The 18,473-nt window shown below is 41.0% G+C and overlaps 1 protein-coding gene across 2 annotated transcripts; it reads left to right on the plus strand.

Moving 5' to 3' along the window:
- Nucleotides 1-5,171: 5,171 nt before the first annotated feature.
- Nucleotides 5,172-18,473, plus strand: LOC308681190 (DLA class I histocompatibility antigen, A9/A9 alpha chain-like). 2 transcript variants are annotated; one of them, XM_081349855.1, is made up of 7 exons: nt 5,172-5,474; nt 8,024-8,281; nt 8,726-9,004; nt 9,191-9,481; nt 9,639-9,761; nt 9,890-9,934; nt 16,441-18,473. In XM_081349855.1, coding segments are annotated over exons 1-7 (1,047 nt in total). In that variant the 5' UTR covers nt 5,172-5,425; the 3' UTR covers nt 16,443-18,473. The 2 variants fall into 2 exon arrangements, with proteins under 2 accessions (XP_081205981.1, XP_081205980.1); XM_081349854.1 differs by lacking the exon at nt 16,441-18,473 and adding an exon at nt 10,038-11,142 and having other exon boundaries at nt 5,191-5,474.

Here is an 18,473-nt window from a genome sequence, read left to right on the forward strand (position 1 = left end):
AGCCTATCGTGTAATGGCATTGATGTCAGTACCCGCAGTTCAAAGTTTTATGACAGTCAGTTACAGCTTATATTAATCAGACTATTAGCGTGTTAGTCTTCTGAATATTTGGATTTTATATTGCCAGTAAAGGTACTGTAGGACTACATTGTTTGTGGAATGTGCTTTACTGCGTAAAAAGGCGTGAATATCTCTATTAGCTGCAAAGTACTAGTCACTGCAGGGTGCATAAAGCTATATTTAAGATTACACTAAAAACTTAATTGTAATTTAATAGATATTTAATTCATTAAAATTATATGTATTTTTTTTACCATCATTCATTAAAAAGCATTATATCCTCATCATTAGGCACACAGCAGTTGACACAACACCATCATGTTTTATTTTAATTAAACAACATACAATATAACACAATATTTATAATTAAATTATTCATTTTATCTTTATTCATTAAAATGCATAATATCAGTGTCATATCACATGCATACATGCAGTTATAATAGTCATTACAATTCAAGTCTCATCATAACTAAAACCTGAAAGCCAAAGAAAGAAAGTATCTATATTTTTTACTTTCAATATACAATATCACTCAATATTACTATTAAATATGGTAATGCATGCCACAAATTAGTCTTACCTGTCGCGACATTCCCTACTCTGCCTTCTCTTATAAAATAATCTTTTTATCATAGTAAAATCTACATACTGTTCCCAACAAAAGTATTGTTTAGTGTAAAACATGTTGAATATTATCAAACAGGCTGTCAATTACTTAAATGATTTGACTTTATTAGACTTCATCACTTGTAAGCGTTGATCACTACGTTGAACAGGAGGGTATGTTGAGTTCACGTATCGTGGGCGTATCGTATGTTGTGGCCAAGATATGATGTACGTTAGTATTTTGAGCAGCATTTGCAGACTGTCATGCTGTTGGCCATATTATGCCACTGCAGTAGATGCATATCGCAGTATTAAGGCTAACGATTAATCGATTAATTGATCGTTAATTTAAACGACGATCGATCATGGGAATTTGTGAAAATTGACATCCCTAATAATAACTATTTTACAGAGAACTGCACCAAAGGAGCTTACATTCTGACACCTTGCTGGAGCATGCTTAAGTGTGTCTGCCACAATGTCCTCCACTGTTGCTTGCCGGATTTTAGGATTGGACATCATCACTGCCTCTGTAAAATTAAATTCTATAAATATACAGCAATGGTTTAAAAAGTACTGGCAATACAGGTTTTTTGAGTCACTAACATATTGGACTTACATTTTATGACCTTCATAATGTTCAAGTTTAGTAGTGGTCTCTTCCCTTTCTTCCCTTTCAGATTAAACTCCTTCCAAACACTGTAGGAGGCCAGTGCCCGCATCACCCGTCGGGTGTTTTCCCCAGGGTTTGGACCTCCAACAAGACTTAAATGGTGCGTCTACAAGATGGAAAACATTTTCAAAATGGTAATAACTTTTGTTATTTAACTTAATTCTAACACTTTTTTTTGGCATTTCACCGATAGTTCACTATTAACATACCACTCTATTCCGAAATGTTTCCTCTTTAATTTTTTCTTCAAGAAAGAGGAGTTCCTCCATAGTGCCACACACATCAAGGTTCATCTCCTCCACTCGCTGACTAGTCCCATCACCCAGGGCACGAGCATAGAGTTCATACAGGGCTGCTGTTGAGCTCCTCATCGCCTTCATCTCACTCTCTATGCTGATGATTCTCTGAGTGAGTAGGCTCAGGAGGTGATCTGGGAGAATCAATATTGATTCGTTCAAATAAAGGTAAAAACTAAGTTTCAAATTATGTTTTGCATTTACCATTCTTCTGGTTTCTCTTGGAGGCGCTGGTCTTAATGTTGCATCAAGAATGGATGTTGAATCTTCAGGTCTTGAAGGCGTTAGTGTGGTTGGTTTGTTCGTAGTTATTCGTAACTAGTTCGTAGTTCATTATTTAAATGCTGGGGAGCTGAGGTTCCACTGTAAATTAGAAGTTAATTACTAAAAAATAGGAACAAACGAATAGCTATAAAATGTACCGTTATTGGTATCAATCAACTAATGAAATTGTGGTATTCTGAAAACCCCCAAACACTTTTAATATGAAAATGTGCACAAGTGATAAAGTAAAAGAATTAAAACTAACAAAGGCCTACCAGTTTTTGTACAGTTCACCTGGCTCTTCTTTTTGTGGTGAGGTACTGAAGTATCTGTAAAAAAAAAAAAAAAAAAAAAAAAGAATAAAAATGATTTTAGAATTACTTTAATTACTTTTTCCTCTTGGGAATGTCATCAGAGCTCTCCACAGAAGACTGCACAGCTGCTCTTTTGGACCACTTTTTAGCAGTTTCATAGTCACCTGAAGTACAAATACAGTGAGTATAATTTAGCATTCAGTAACAGTAGTTGCACTAACATTTTGTTTGAATGATCCTTTAAAGTAAAATGAAATACCTGTTTTTGCAAACACTCTGACCCTGTGTCTGGTCCAATTTGTTTTATCAGGAAGTTCAAGTGTTTTAATTTTTTTGGTCACATTAATTGGTGGCTAGTAACAGTATTGTACCTGCATTAAAATAGTACAATTAAATTATGAAATAAATATTGTAGAAGTAGAAAATAAATTCAAACTGAAATATAAAAGCAAGAGTAACTGAAAATCTAACTCAAGTAAAAAGTTAGATGTAAATGTTAATAATTGAGAATTGTACTCAAAACATGCTAAATGGAACTGACATTCTAGGCTTTCGCACAAATGCAGATGGTATGCAGTCCCGAAGAGACAGCAGTCTTGCACTAATCTCTTTGTTTTGGCTGGCCGAAACCCTCACAGCTCTGTCTCCTCTGGTCCAGATGAGCAGGAGCCTTTTCATTACACCGAGACAAGCCTGGTGCATGTAATCAATGGGAAAGCACCCACCATGTCTATGGGGAGGTGAGACACAGGTGTGTTCCCATGGTGATGCTGAAATTGTGTTTGATTTCTGAATGCTTCATCTGTCCGGAGTATGAGGTCAGCAGTCTCTTGGTATGTGACTCTGTTTAACCACACACCTTTTTGCTCACATCGGTCACAGCCAAAGTACCCTGAAAACTGTTTGATATTTTTCACTAATGCACGAGCTGGAGCATCACACACAAAGCACCTCAGATTGACTTTTATTTTTCTTCCCATGAAGGAAATCCTGTCATTCATCAGATGACCCAGGTCCCTTACTGTGTCTTCCAAAAAGCCAAGATCTGTTGGTCGACTTGCACCACATGTCAGAGCCGCGGGGAAAATGGTAACAGGATCTAACATGACTGCGCAAAGGACTGGCCACATACAGTGGGGAGAGCAAGTATTTGATACACTGCCGATTTTGCAGGTTTTCCCACATACAAAGCATGTAGAAGTCTGTCATTTTTATCATAGGTACACTTCAACTTTGAGTGACGCAATCTAAAACAAAAATCCAGAAAATCACATTGTATGATTTTTGAGTAATTTATTTGCATTTTATTGCATGACATAAGTATTTGATACATCAGAAAAGCAGAACTTAATACTTGGTACAGAAACCTTTGTTTGCAATTACAGAGAAGATCATACGTTTCCTGTAGTTCTTGACCAGGTTTGCACACACTGCACCAGGGATTTTGGCTCACTCCTCCATACAGACCTTCTCCAGACCCTTCAGGTTTCGGGGCTGTCGCTGGGCAATACGGACTTTCAGCTCCCTCCAAAGATTTTCTATTGGGTTCAGGTCTGGAGACTGGCTAGGCCACTCGGTCATATCACACGAAAATATTGTCACAACGTCCGTCTTGCTAGCCACGTATTCACATAAACACATCTGTCATCATGTCCGTGCTGTCAACGGTAACGCATGGGATTCATGTTTTTCAGTTTAATGCTAAAAAAATTTAATCCAATTAATGCAATATCCGTTTTTTTTCTGTCATCCTTTGGCTAGCGCTACGTTATATGATCTCATTCTTCTTTGTGCAAATGCTTTTAAACAATTCAAGTGCAACATCTCAAAAGAGAATGCACAGTCTAGTTTCATTCCCGCCTATTTGTAGAAATCAAATATTCAAGCTGTTTAATCATTTTCTACCACAGAACGAAAAAAGAAAAATCAAGCTGAATTCTTGTTTTTCGTTTTTTGGAAAACGACTGAATCAAAAAACGACTGAAAGAATGGTCAGTGTAGGGGAGACCGGGGACAGTTGCAACACTTTTTGCATTTCTCTCAGTTACTCAGAGACTATTTGGACTAGACCAACCAAATTTGTATATATTAAACTTGCATATGTCTGCTAATTACCCATACCATTTAAAGATGATTATATATGACATATCGTTCACAGTATTTATTTGAATGGAAGAAGCCAAATGTTGCAACTGACCCCGACCCAGGGCACACAACCCAGGGACGGTTGCAACATGTTAAAAATACCTTAAATTTCATTAATTAACTTTATCTTTTTGTCTCAATGAGCATAGAATTCTGAAAATATTAACTGTTTTAGGCCTGCTATAATATTATAGTATTATTTATTTCAATAATATTATTGTAGCCTATTATTTATTTATTTAGTCATATTTATCAAGTAACGGTTATTGAGTTTTGTTAGTTTATGTGTAGAACATAGGCCTACACAGATTCAGTGTGCAGGAATTACAGATGCTATTCAATCTCTCCATATTTCAGTGTCAGACAGGAAGAATTGAACAATTTGCAATGCAACAAACTTTTATTAAACATGCAATTTATAACTTGTTGCAACCATCCCCAACCCTATCAGCCATGACAGAACATCATGTGCCTGCTAGACACACTGACTTTGACACATGCTAACCATGTCACTTAGAAGTCAACAAAACAATAATTCAAACTAAGTAAGTTTTGATTAATTCAAACACAATTTCAGGACAGTATGACAAAAATATATCTCATGAAAAAATTTACTTTCATACCTCCAAAACAAGTTTTGTGCAATAAATGCAGCAGCAGATGTTGAATATGTCTACTGTCTTCTTGGTGGGGGGAGGGTCTAACTGTGCATGTTCAGTATGAGTGTCATCACTCTAGCTTGTTTCTGACTGGAGAAAAATGACATGTTGCAACCATCCCCATGTTGCAACTGTCCCCGGTCTCCCCTACACGGACACGGACCACACCCACACAAGTGAAAGTCAAAAAGAAAACGAAAGAGAACACGTCGTGAGGAAGAATATTTCACTGTCTAACAGCTTCAATAGACGATAATTGTAGACGATGCAATAGACGTTTGTCAAAGAACATTGTAGAAGTAGGCTACACAACACCTGTTTGTCTGAACGATTTGCATCGACTTAGGATCGTGTTAAGAAGGGACAAACGCGTGCAATCATTTTTTACATAGATTAATTTAAAGAATGCTCAAGCTTGCGTATCTGCTGTCATGCTTGACAGTTGTCAATGCAGGTAAGTTAATTTAATGCTCCTATCACCTTATTTTGCAACGCTGACGTAAGCTGTTTTCTGTTAATGTGTGAGAAGAGTAAAACTATTTGTGCTATCAAACAAGTATGTTTATAATTACGACAATACATATGGTAAGAAATACCAGTTTGCAATATCAAACAGCAAAACGAGCTGTTGTACAGCTAAAAATAACTGAAAGTGGATGACAACACATACATGGCCGCCACGCCCGATCTTAAAAATAAGGTAAATACTTTTTGTTTCATTAAAAAAGAAAAGAAAACACACTTGATGTCGATGGTAACAAATGGTTTTGAGTGTTTGTGTCTATATAAACCTATAAACTAGCACGACAAGCACAAACATGAGGGTGCGTATCATAATTGTGATGTTTAGCCACCTAACAGTTGTTTACAGTAGGATGGCAATTTATCATTTGTTGATATTTCATTGTAATTTATTATTATTTTTGTTTTTTTTAAATGTCTTTTTTTGAAAGTCATACAAGTTTGGAGGGTGAGTAAATGTAAACAGTTTAGTTTTGGGTGACCAATTTTTCAGATTTTGAATAGGCTATCTTTTTCTTTTTGTGATATAGGCCTACGTAAACAATTGTTAATACGTGTGAAATTATCTATTCATATGTTAATTGTAAAATTGCACAATGGTCGTCTGCTGCTTGTATGTATGTGTGTGTGTGTGTGTGTGTGAGATTATATATATATATACACTCACCTAAAGGATTATTAGGAACACCATACTAATACTGTTTTTGACCCCCTTTTGCCTTCAGAACTGCCTTAATTCTACGTGGCATTGATTCAACAAGGTGCTGAAAGCATTCTTTAGAAATGTTGGCCCATATTGATAGGATAGCATCTTGCAGTTGATGGAGATTTGTGGGATGCACATCCAGGGCACGAAGCTCCCGTTTCACCACATCCCAAAGATGCTATTGGGTCTATTGGGTTGAGATCTGGTGACTGTGGGGGCCATTTTAGTACAGTGAACTCATTGTCATGTTCAATAAACCAAATTGAAATGATTCGAGCTTTGTGACATGGTGCATTATCCTGCTGGAAGTAGCCATCAGAGGATGGGTACATGGTGGTCATAAAGGGATGGACATGGTCAGAAACAATGCTCAGGTAGGCCGTGGCATTTAAACGATGCCCAATTGGCACTAAGGGGCCAAAAGTGTGCCAAGAAAACATCCCCCACACCATTACACCACCACCACCAGCCTGCACAGTGGTAACAAGGCATGATGGATCCATGTTCTCATTCTGTTTACGCCAAATTCTGACTCTACCATCTGAATGTCTCAACAGAAATCGAGACTCATCAGACCAGGCAACATTTTTCCAGTCTTCAACTGTTCAATTTTGGTGAGCTTGTGCAAACTGTAGCCTCTTTTTCCTATTTGTAGTGGAGATGAGTGGTACCTGGTGGGGTCTTCTGCTGTTGTATGCCATCCGCCTCAAGGTTGTGCGTGTTGTGGCTTCACAAATGCTTTGCTGCATACCTCGGTTGTAACGAGTGGTTATTTCAGTCAAAGTTGCTCTTCTATCAGCTTGAATCAGTCGGCCCATTCTCCTCTGACCTCTAGCATCAACAAGGCATTTTCGCCCACAGGACTGTCGCATACTGGATGTTTTTCCCTTGTTTACCCTAGAAATGGCTGTGCTTGAAACTCCCAGTAACTGAGCAGATTGTGAAATACTCAGACCGGCCCATCTGGCACCAACAACCATGCCACGCTCAAAATTGCTTAAATCACCTTTCTTTCCCATTCTGACATTCAGTTTGGAGTTCAGGAGATTGTCTTGACCAGGACCACACCCCTAAATGCATTGAAGCAACTGCCACGTGATTGGTTGATTAGATAATTGCATTAATGAGAAATTGAACAGGTGTTCATAATAATCCTTTAGGTGAGTGTATATATATATATATATATATATATATATATATATATATATATATATATATATATATCACAGAGTTGAAGTATCATTGCATAAACTCAACTCTGGTCTTGGCCTGGACTTTGACAAAATTGCCTGTCAATACTGTTTGTATTCTTTCATCCGTTATCAGCATGGTTGAAAATACTGCAATATCCAAATCTTTTCTCTCAATCTCTTGATTCATCCTGCCTATTTTTGCTTCTCTGTTTCACTGTTCCACATCAAGTATGGTTCAGTACAAGATTCTTAACAGAGGAACCTTACTTCTTGATTATTTTATTGTGGATGACAACTTTTCTAATTAACTTAGCAATTTATAATGTAATATTTATCACATGCATATTGTTGTAACTGACTTTTTAGGTTTATTTTCTTGCAAGAAAAGGTCAGCAGTCATACAGTCACACAGACTGACAGTGAGGGGTGGTCACACACATCTTAAAGATAAAATTTGTTCCACAATATTAATTTATAATGCCAGAGACCAGAGGAAGATAAGTCTGGACTGGAATGTATAGTCATATGTTATGGTCTAATTTGACTTATCTGCAGTAATATTTCTCGTCCTTGTGTACACAGGTGCTCACTCACTGATGGCTTTGGCAACATATATAGTTGGACAGACACCATTTCCTGAGTTCAGTGCTGTGGTGATGTTGGATGATATGCAAATAGGATATTATGACTCAACCACATGGAAGCCTGTCTATCGCTCTTACAATGATTCAAAATACTATAATGAAGAGCAAAAGGATGCTGGTGTTGTATTTCAAGACATATATGATGGCATGAAAAATATGGATTTTTTTGTTAAGAAACACCTCAATCTCACAGATGGTGAGAACTAAAGCCTACATTATAAGCATTAACACATACTTAATTTAATAACAGATGTACTGTAGCCAGAGGTGTAAAGTCCAGGGAGCAGAAAGTAAAAGTCCTGCCATATGTGTATTCCACCCATGAACTCAGCCAGCTGATTTCACTAATTAGTTCTATCTCCTGGCTGAAAAAACTGCTAATTAGCAAATCCAGGTGATTGGAACAAAATACCGAGGAGGACTTTTACTTTCTGAACCTGGACTTTACACCTCTGACTGTATCTTCTATGTGTTTTAATGAATTAATATTAAAAGACATAGTTTTAATTATTTAATTATTTTGATGTAAGACTGTAAAAGGGTAATCCAAAAAGTGCTAAATATTCATTTTCAGTTTACTACATTTTATATTGTGTCAGAGTGAGGACTAATTAAAAAAAAAAAATTCTTTTATTTGAAGGTGTACATGTTCATCAGACACTTGCTGGATGTGAACTGTTGAATGATGATAAACCAGGTCCACTTCATTTCTGGGATGCTTTTGATGGACAATGTTTGGAGGAGTTCACCTATGACCTGGAACAAAACGATATCCATTTGAAAAAGCCATGGATTATATCATGGGACCAAGTAAAACAGCTTCAAATAAAGTATTTATATGGAAATGTTTATCATCCTATTTGTATTAAATTTTTGCGAAGGTACCTGCATTTGGAAAAGAACAATGTGATGAGAAAAGGTGAGAGAATCAACCTGATAAACTTCAGTATAATTAAGATAGAAAAAAAAAGTATAATGAACAAATATGACCCAGACAGCAGTACTGACAGAAAATGAGTGCCTCTGAATGCGTAATATGAGAACCATAAATAAATAACCGATGCAACAGTTTAACAACAGTAACACTCCTCATTATTCTCTGTAGTGAAACCCAGAGTGAGACTCGTGAGGAAGAAACTCCCAGACTCTCAAGGGCTTCAGATCAGCTGTCTGGCCACAGGTTTTTACCCCCGTCACATTAACCTGACCCTGTTCAGAGACGATCAGCCTGTGGATGATGATCAGATTACAGGAGGACAGATTCTGCCCAACGGAGACAGAACTTACCAGATGAGGAAGAGTTTAGTGATCAGCGATGAAGAACTACGTGAAGGACATAAATACAACTGTACAATGAAGCACCTCAATCTGGACAACAAACTGGACATTATATTTGGTAAATAAAAATGCCCAAACCAGCAAGCAAACAAACTAAATGCCCTTTTTGATATCATCAACTACACAGATTTAATAAAAATAAAAACTATTCAGTGCATATCTTTAGCTTTTGTATTTATTTTCCTTTTTTTTTTTTTTATTCACCACAATTTCAGATACAGATAAATATTACCCAGGAGGATCCGTCAGTCCGTCTGTAGTTATCAGTGTGTTGGTGTTAATGTGTGTGGCTGTTCTGATTACTGCACTCATCATATGGAGGAAGAGACGTGCTGCTGGTAAATGTTATACGGTCCAGTTCATTATGTTTGATGCTCAATTAGAAAATGAAACCAAACATCATGTTCCTTTAGAAGAGGCTCTTTCAATGTTGACTTTTTATTCTGGTTTATTTCATCTTATTCAGGACGAGGCTCTGAGACGTCACAGAATAAATACTCCCCTACTCCATGTGAGTATACTATGTTTTAAATGAAGTCAGCAAAATGTTCATTTTAAGTTTAATTTTGAAAATGTCTAGAAATGGAACCAAATGAATGTTTTATTGATTTCAGCCTCCACGCAAGATGAAAATTGAGTCTATGCATTAAATTAAAAAAATCAAGATAACACATGGGAAAATTAGCATTTTGGGGAGGTTCCAAGATGATTCCTTGATTGCACGTGTTTTGATCAGCTCTGCATTCCCAAATACTTAAATTGACTTGTAACATTGTTGCAAATAAGACTTTGAAAGATGGCTAACTCTAATAACACAGTGATTCTTTGGACACAACAATGGGTGGATCTGAAAAAAGGAAAAGTGGAAAGAATGCTGGAAAGTCCAACCAAAGCGTAAATGCTAACACTGCAAAACTAGCAGCAGCACTCAGGTGGCCGAAACTTTTATGAAGATCCCTTCCAGTGATCTGATTACAGACAACTTGCATGATTATCTTAAACAAGACACTGATCTGGATGAATTTATACTGGTGGAGGAAGAATTTCCATCTCTCCCTGAAACTCCATGCAAGTCTCCAGCCCCTGGACAGACACACAACGGTCATCCTTCCACAGGTCTCAGAACTTTTCTGTGATAAAAAATTATAAAAAATTTCATTTGAAATTGGAATTTTTTGTTGTTGAAAGTATTGTAGTGAACTGGCAAAAATTAGGAAAATTAGTGAGGATAAAATTTTAGGTAAAATTTCCATCTTCTAAAAAAGTAGAGGAAATTTCTGAAATGGACAAAACAGAACTTACTGAGCAGAAACTTAAATTAGAGAAAATTTACAAAAGAATGGCTGAAGATCTTTATAAGATTTCAAACAAAATGGCTTGAAGAGTGCGAGAAGAGCTCTGCCAATTTTTTTAGACTAGCAATTGAATATTAATGGTGATATTGTTGAGGACCCCAAAATCATTGCAAATTTTTGTTGAGTTTTATAGTTATCTTTACATAGTTTATAGTTTTCCGAGTCCTTGCCCAACATAAAGCATCTTAGCATAGAGGATACTATGCGAAGCCCCTCTCAGATTAGAAGAAATTATTGATGCCATAAATTATTTGAAAAATAAGTCTCCAGGAATGGATGGTATGAATTTTTATAAAGCATTTAGAAAGACCGTAACTCCTTTTTGTCACGTTAACTAAAGAAAACTAAGAGAGGACTCAAGTGCAAAGGAAAATAATATTTATTGGAAAAAGAAACACTTAAACACAAAACAAAACCCACGAGGGGGAAAACATTACTGAATACCAAAACAACAACTTCAAAAGTGAACATACCAAAACGGGTCACGGGGAAACAGGAGACGTGTACAAGACAACGAACCAGCACAAGACTACAAACACAAGGAGGCTAAATAGGGGAACAAACAAAGGAGGGTAACGAACACAACAGGTGGGGCAAATTAACCAATAACTGGATAACAAGATGGGAGGGGCTAAACGACAGACATGAGCACATGGCTCAAAACAATAAAACACCCATGTGCATAACAAGACAGGACAGGCATGTGACATAACCCCCTCCTTAAGGAGCGGCTACCAGACGCTCCACTAGGACAGGAGGGACGGACCAGGGCGGGACGGGAGGGACGGACCAGGGCGGGACGGGAGGGACGGACCAGGGCGGGACGGGAGGGACGGACCAGGGCGGGACGGGAGGGACGGACCAGGGCGGGACGGGAGGGAGAGACCAGGGCGGCCAGGGAGGAACAGACCGTCCATCGGGCGGCCAGGGCGGAGACTTTCCCTCGGGCGGCCAGGGCGGAGACTTTCCCTCGGGCGGCCAGGGCGGAGACTTTCCCTCGGGCGGCCAGGGCGGAGACTTTCCCTCGGGCGGCCAGGGCGGAGACGACCCCTCGGGCGGCCAGGGTTCAGGAACTGGAACCACCGGCTTGGGCACTGGAACAGACACCACCGGCTCAGGCACTGGAACTGGCACTAGAACTGGCACCACCGGCTCGGGCACTGGAACCACCGGATCGGGCACTGGAACTGGCACCACCGGCTCGGGCACTGGAACTGACACCAACGGCTCGGGCACTGGAACTGGCACTGGAACTGGCACCACCGGCTCGGGCACTGGAACTGGCACGACCGGCTCGGGCACTGGAACTGGCACGGGCACTGGAACTGGCACGGGCACTGGAACTGGCACCACCGGCTCGGGCACTGGAACTGGCACCACCGGCTCGGGCACTGGAACCACCGGCTCGGGCACTGGAACTGGCACGGGCACTGGAACTGGCACGGGCACTGGAACTGGCACCACCGGCTCGGGCACTGGAACTGGCACCACCGGCTCGGGCACTGGAACCACCGGCTCGGGCACTGGAACTGGCACGGGCACTGGAACTGGCACCACCGGCTCGGGCACTGGAACTGGCACCACCGGCTCGGGCACTGGAACCACCGGCTCGGGCACTGGAACTGGCACCACCGGCTCGGGCACTGGAACTGGCACCAACGGCTCGGGCACTGGAACTGGCACCAACGGCTCGGGCACTGGAACTGGCACCACCGGCTCGGGCACTGGAACTGGCACCACCGGCTCGGGCACTGGAACTGGCACCACCGGCTCGGGCACTGGAACTGGCACCACCGGCTCGGGCACTGGAACTGGCACCACCGGCTCGGGCACTGGAACTGGCCCCACCGGCTCGGGCACTGGAACTGGCCCCACCGGCTCGGGCACTGGAACTGGCCCCACCGGCTCAGGTTCAGGAACAGACACAGACACTGGCTCCGGCTCAGGAACTGGAACAGACACAGACACAGACACAGGCTCCGGCTCAGGAACAGACACTGGCCCCGGCTCAGGAACAGACACTGGCCCCGGCTCAGGAACAGACACTGGCCCCGGCTCAGGAACAGACACTGGCCCCGGCTCAGGAACAGACACTGGCCCCGGCTCAGGAACAGACACTGGCCCCGGCTCAGGAACAGACACTGGCCCCGGCTCAGGAACAGACACTGGCCCCGGCTCAGGAACAGACACTGGCTCCGGCTCAGGAACAGGAACAGGAACAGACATCACCGGCTCAGGAACAGACACTGGCTCTGGCTCCGGCTCAGGAACAGACATCACCGGCTCAGGAACAGACACCACCGGCTCAGGAACAGACACCACCGGCTCAGGAACAGACACCACCGGCTCAGGAACAGACACCACCGGCTCAGGAACAGACACCACCGGCTTAAGTGTGTGCGTAGCCCACACACACCACATGGCTGTGGCCATAATGGCCAGTGTCGCGGTCACTGAGGGCTCAGGCTCAGGAACAGACACCACCGGCTCAGACACAGGCTCGACGGCGGCCATCTTGTCAGGGGACACAGGCTCAGCAGGCGTGACGTGAACAGGCTCGGCGGCGGCCATCTTGTCCGAAGACACAGGCTCGGCAGGCGTGACGTGAACAGGCTCGGCGGCGGCCATCTTGTCCGAAGACACAGGCTCGGCAGATGTGACTTGAACAGGCTCGGCGGCAGCGACGACCATCTTGTCCGAAGACACAGGCTCGTGAACAGTCTCTGGCTGGGCAGACGTGACGTGAACAGTCTCTGGCTGGGCAGACGTGACGTGAACAGTCTCTGGCTGGGCGTGAACAGTCTCTGGCTGGACGTGAACAGTCTCTGGCTGGACGTGAACAGTCTCTGGCTGGACGTGAACAGTCTCTGGCTGGGCAGACGTGACGTGAACCGTTACGGAGGGAGCCTTTCTCCTCCTCCTGTGTTTAGGAGCCACCGGACTCTGGACCACCTGTACTGGGACCACTGGGACCACCGGCGCTGGGACCACCGGCACTGGGACCACCGGAGCAGTCACAGAGGGGTTCCTCCTTCTCCTCCTCCGTCTGGGATGGCGAGGAGCAGGCTCCAGATCGGCCAGGAACCATGATGAAGAGGGCTCTGGGTCAATCATCAGCGGCTCAGAGTCGATGAAAGACTGAGGCGAAGAGTGGTAACAGATGTCGTCTCTAGACCCTCCTCTTCTGTGGCCACCACGTGTACCAGAAAATCTGGCCAGACGGGTTCCCTCAAAAGATGGTTCCCTCTTGATGGACTGAGATTCGAGGGATTTGGCCATCTTGATCTCCTCCGTCTGCTAGGCCCATAGCGCAAAACACTGGAAGATGTTCAGACGAGGCTCCAACTTTCCAGTTTGAGAAATCCCACTGCTAGACATAGTGTATCCCCTTTTGCTGAGTCCTCAAAATGGCTGGTTCGTTCTGTCACGTTAACTAAAGAAAACTAAGAGAGGAACCAATAACTGGATAACAAGATGGGAGGGGCTAAACGACAGACATGAGCACATGGCTCAAAACAATAAAACACCCATGTGCATAACAAGACAGGACAGGCATGTGACACTTTTTTGTTCAAAGTTTTTATGGAGAGCCTTGAAAGAGGTTTGCTTCCTCCAACCCTGATGTGTCAAGGACTTATCACCCTCAAAACCAAATAAAGACCCCATTTTAATTGATAGTTGGCAGCCAATTATGTTGCTAAATAATGATTATAAAATAATTGCTTTGGTTTTATCGAAAAGACTGAAATGTGTTTTAAACAATCTGATTTGTTTAAAAAAGAAAAAGGCACATCTTCAATAATATACGTTTGGTTTTGGATATTTTACATAGATCTCTAATGATTGTTAGAAAATGCCCAAATTTCCCATAATGTGACATATTACTTTCAAAGAGAAACCTTGGTAAAACCATATTTTACTAGCTTTTAATTCAAGCAGGCGATTGTTTTACTTAGTCAGATCTATTTAAGGATCTGTGTAATAAAATCTAACCATCTATAGCCTTGTATGCTGGTATCAACCAGTTTTCATTAATGCGTTTGCAACTGGTACAAAATGCTGCAGCCCGCTTCTTAATGGGGAAGAAAAAGTTTGAGCATATCACCCCGATTCTATTGCATTTACATTGGCTACCGGTCAAACACAGAATTGAGTACAAGGTTTTGACTTTTGTATTTAAAGCCTTGCATGGTCTTGCTCCAGTTTATATTTCAGACCTTATTTGTCCGTACTCTCCTCGAAGATCTTTTAGATCATCATCTGAGAGATTATTAACTATCCCGCACTCTCGCTTGATATCTAAAGGTGACAGAGCGTTCTCCGTTCTTGGTCCTAGACTGTGGAATTCGTTAACCTCAATCTGTCAGGTTGTCGTCTTCTTTATATGTGTTTAAGTCAGCACTGAAAACGCATCTTTTCTCTCAGGCCTATTCATAATTGTGGATATGTAGTGAGTTAAAAAAAATATTTTTTTACTATGAAATTTATATGACTTTTGTTTTTATTGTGTTTTTTTGTGTTTTTATGTGTTGCTTTATTGTGTTTCTGTGAAGCACCTTGGTCAGCAGAAATGCTGTTTTAAGGTGCTATATAAATAAAAGTGACCTTGACCTTGACCTAACCAAAAAAAATCTATCATCTTTAATTGTTATCCTTAACACAAATATCAATAATTGTATTATTTTGTTTCAAACAATGTCATTATTTTAAAATGAACTCACCCAGCTGTTGCCATGATAATAGCTTTAGCTGCTGATATGCCATTTAATCATTAATTCCCTATCCTAAAATCCTATTTTTCCAGAATCAACTGATGGACATAACATGTCCTGCCTCTATTTGTTGGCAATGCGGAATAGTTCATAATGGATCCATTGATCCAGATCATTAAATCTGTAACTTCATTCTGAATTAAAAAAGCTTTTTAGAATTTTGCTTTATGAGCAAATATTCTATTTCACTGAAATGTCTTAACTCTTTAGATTCATTTTAGTTTAAATTTAACATGTTTGTGTCACATTTCTCTTGGTCTTGGTTTTAACTTTGTGCCCCCTACATAATTTTTTTTAACACGTTGAAGACCTTTCTCAACAAAACAAGTCCATATTTCATTTCTGGAAGCCGGGCTAAATAAGCAAGCACTGTTACTGTATTCCTAGACACGCAGTCACCTCTCACATATTAAACAGACATTAGACTACATGAAAGGAACATTACAATAATCACACTGGTAACTTCTTTAACTAATAATAATCCAGAAATTAAATATGTTTCCCAAAATCAATCTCCTTTTGAAAGTTTTTCTTTTGCTATTTTAGCAAATGGAAACACCTAAAATATATTTAATGTTGTCATTAATTTATCGCTATAGAAACCTACCTAATTATCCATTCGGACCTAGTCCGGCAAAGTAACTTATCACCCATTACTTCTAATTGTGCTTGCTTCTTCTAGTCCTCTTTTCCCCTGTCTTGTCGCCAGATTATTCAATGTTATCTACATGAAAGATCGCAGAGCTCTTACCTCTTTTTCCTGTACTGTCCTGTCCTGTCCCTGTCCTGTCCTGTCCTGTCCTGTCCTGTCAGTGCTTTTGCGGGATGATAATCAGCTGCAGGTATTTCTCTGTGAATGCTGTTACTCTATCCAGTTACACCTGTTGCAGAGATCCTGACCAGCGCCAGTATCCAGCCACTCTCAATCCTATGATCTCCCGTGAGAACCGAAGCCTGCTGTTCTCTCCCCGGGACCTCCGGCCGCTTTCTGCATTACGCTGTCCAAGAGGAGGATTTACGTTGCTTTACTACAAGTCCAGACTGCTGGCAGTTTCTGTGGTACATTTCATATTCTGAAGATTTGGGTCCTCTCTCTCACATACCTGACATGTACCTAGTTAGAGTCCCTATACTCTACAGAATTAAGAGATTTTCCTCTTTCAAATTTACATGTACCTGAAATATTTTCAAATTAATCAGTAATTGTTCAAATCATGAGATTTATATCAATTCTCAGTCATACAGTTTGATTGAACCAAATAAAACATCAATAAAAATCACACAAATAAGCTTAAACCATTTGTTGGTCCACATCTTTCTCCCAGGTGTGTTGATCATCTCGTTGCCCCATTGAGGTTCCATCTTCACCAGGGTGACTCTTTGCGAACCATTGCAATGGGCTTTCCCTTTGCTGGCAAGGGAGGTATGTTACTAGCACGTCCTTGAACCCCCACTTGACGCTGTGCGTTGTCGTTGGCGTCGGCGTTTGGGGTTGCTGAGGGCTGGTTGGTGTAGTTTAAGTTGAGATGCTTGGACGGAGGTGTCACCGCACCCCAAATGGGTCCTTGTTTGTGGAGTAAACCACAAGAACAACCTGTGAATGGAGACCTTAAGTATTATTTTTAAGACCTTAAGAAGTATTTTTTGTTAGTGACAACATGTATTATGTCATCTGCTTGTCTGGCCAGTCGTCCTTTTTTGATGAGACCTGTGAAATTTCATGTTAAACAGTAACAAGACAATATTTTATACATTTGGAACAGAACCAGTTCTGTTCGATGAGGTCCATCATGACATCCTGTAAAAAGGAGAAAGTTAATGTGGGGTGGACAGGGCAAGCTTGCTTGCTCTCTGCCTTCCCAAAGTTATACGCTGTGCAGGTGTGGCATTGTTTCTTTTTGCCACAACAATAAACCCAGGCCAGGATAGTTAGTCAAAATCATCCATGGCCGTTATTTTATTGGGCATATTTTCTTCCCTGCGGGGTCATATTTTAACATGTGTGTCATATTTAAACCTGTGGGCCCACTTTATAAATTTAGATACAGCTGTTTTACAAGCTACGTAATATCCTATCAGTTTCTGATGCAGAAAAGCTAGTTCATGCATTTATGACCTCGAGACTAGATTACTGTAATGCTTTATTAGCTGGTTGTCCTGCATCCTCAATAAACAAGCTACAGTTAGTCCAAAATGCAGCCGCTAGAGTTCTTACTAGATCAAGAAAATATGATCATATAACACCGATTTTATCATCACTGCATTGGTTACCTATAAAGTTCCGTATTATTTACAAGGTATTGCTACTGACTTATAAAGCCCTAAACGGCTTAGCTCCAGTCTATTTAACGGACCTTCTATCGCCCTATAATCCATCGCGCTCTTTAAGATCAATAAATTCGAGGCTTTTGGTCATACCTAGGATATCCAGATCAACCAAAGGAGGGAGATCATTTTCACATTTAGCTCCAAAACTCTGGAATAGCCTTCCTGATACTGTTCGTTGCTCAGACTCGCTCTCCCAGTTTAAAACTAGACGCATCTTTTCGGCCAGGCATTCATATAATATTTTTTATCTTACAGTTCAAACTACAATCCGGCCTCTAGTTCATAAATGCCAGAGGAGAACTGGCCCCCGACTGAGCCTGGGTTCTCCCAACGTTTTTTTTTTTTTCTCCATTAGGTCACCTGATGGAGTTTTAGGACACCATTAGGTCACTTGATTAGTTTTTCGGTTCCTTGCCACTGTTGCCTTTGGCTTGCTCAGTTGGGGATATTTTGGGGATATTTAATTTTATTTTATCAATCAATAAATTCCACTTGAAACAAACCTTGTTGTATTATTTTAATTTAATACTGTGAAGCTGCTTTGATACAATCTGTATTGTGAAAGGCGCTATACAAATAAACTTGACTTGACTTG

The sequence above is a fragment of the Scardinius erythrophthalmus genome, assembly GCF_964197995.2.
Source record: "Scardinius erythrophthalmus genome assembly, chromosome: 20".
NCBI lineage: Eukaryota > Metazoa > Chordata > Actinopteri > Cypriniformes > Leuciscidae > Scardinius > Scardinius erythrophthalmus.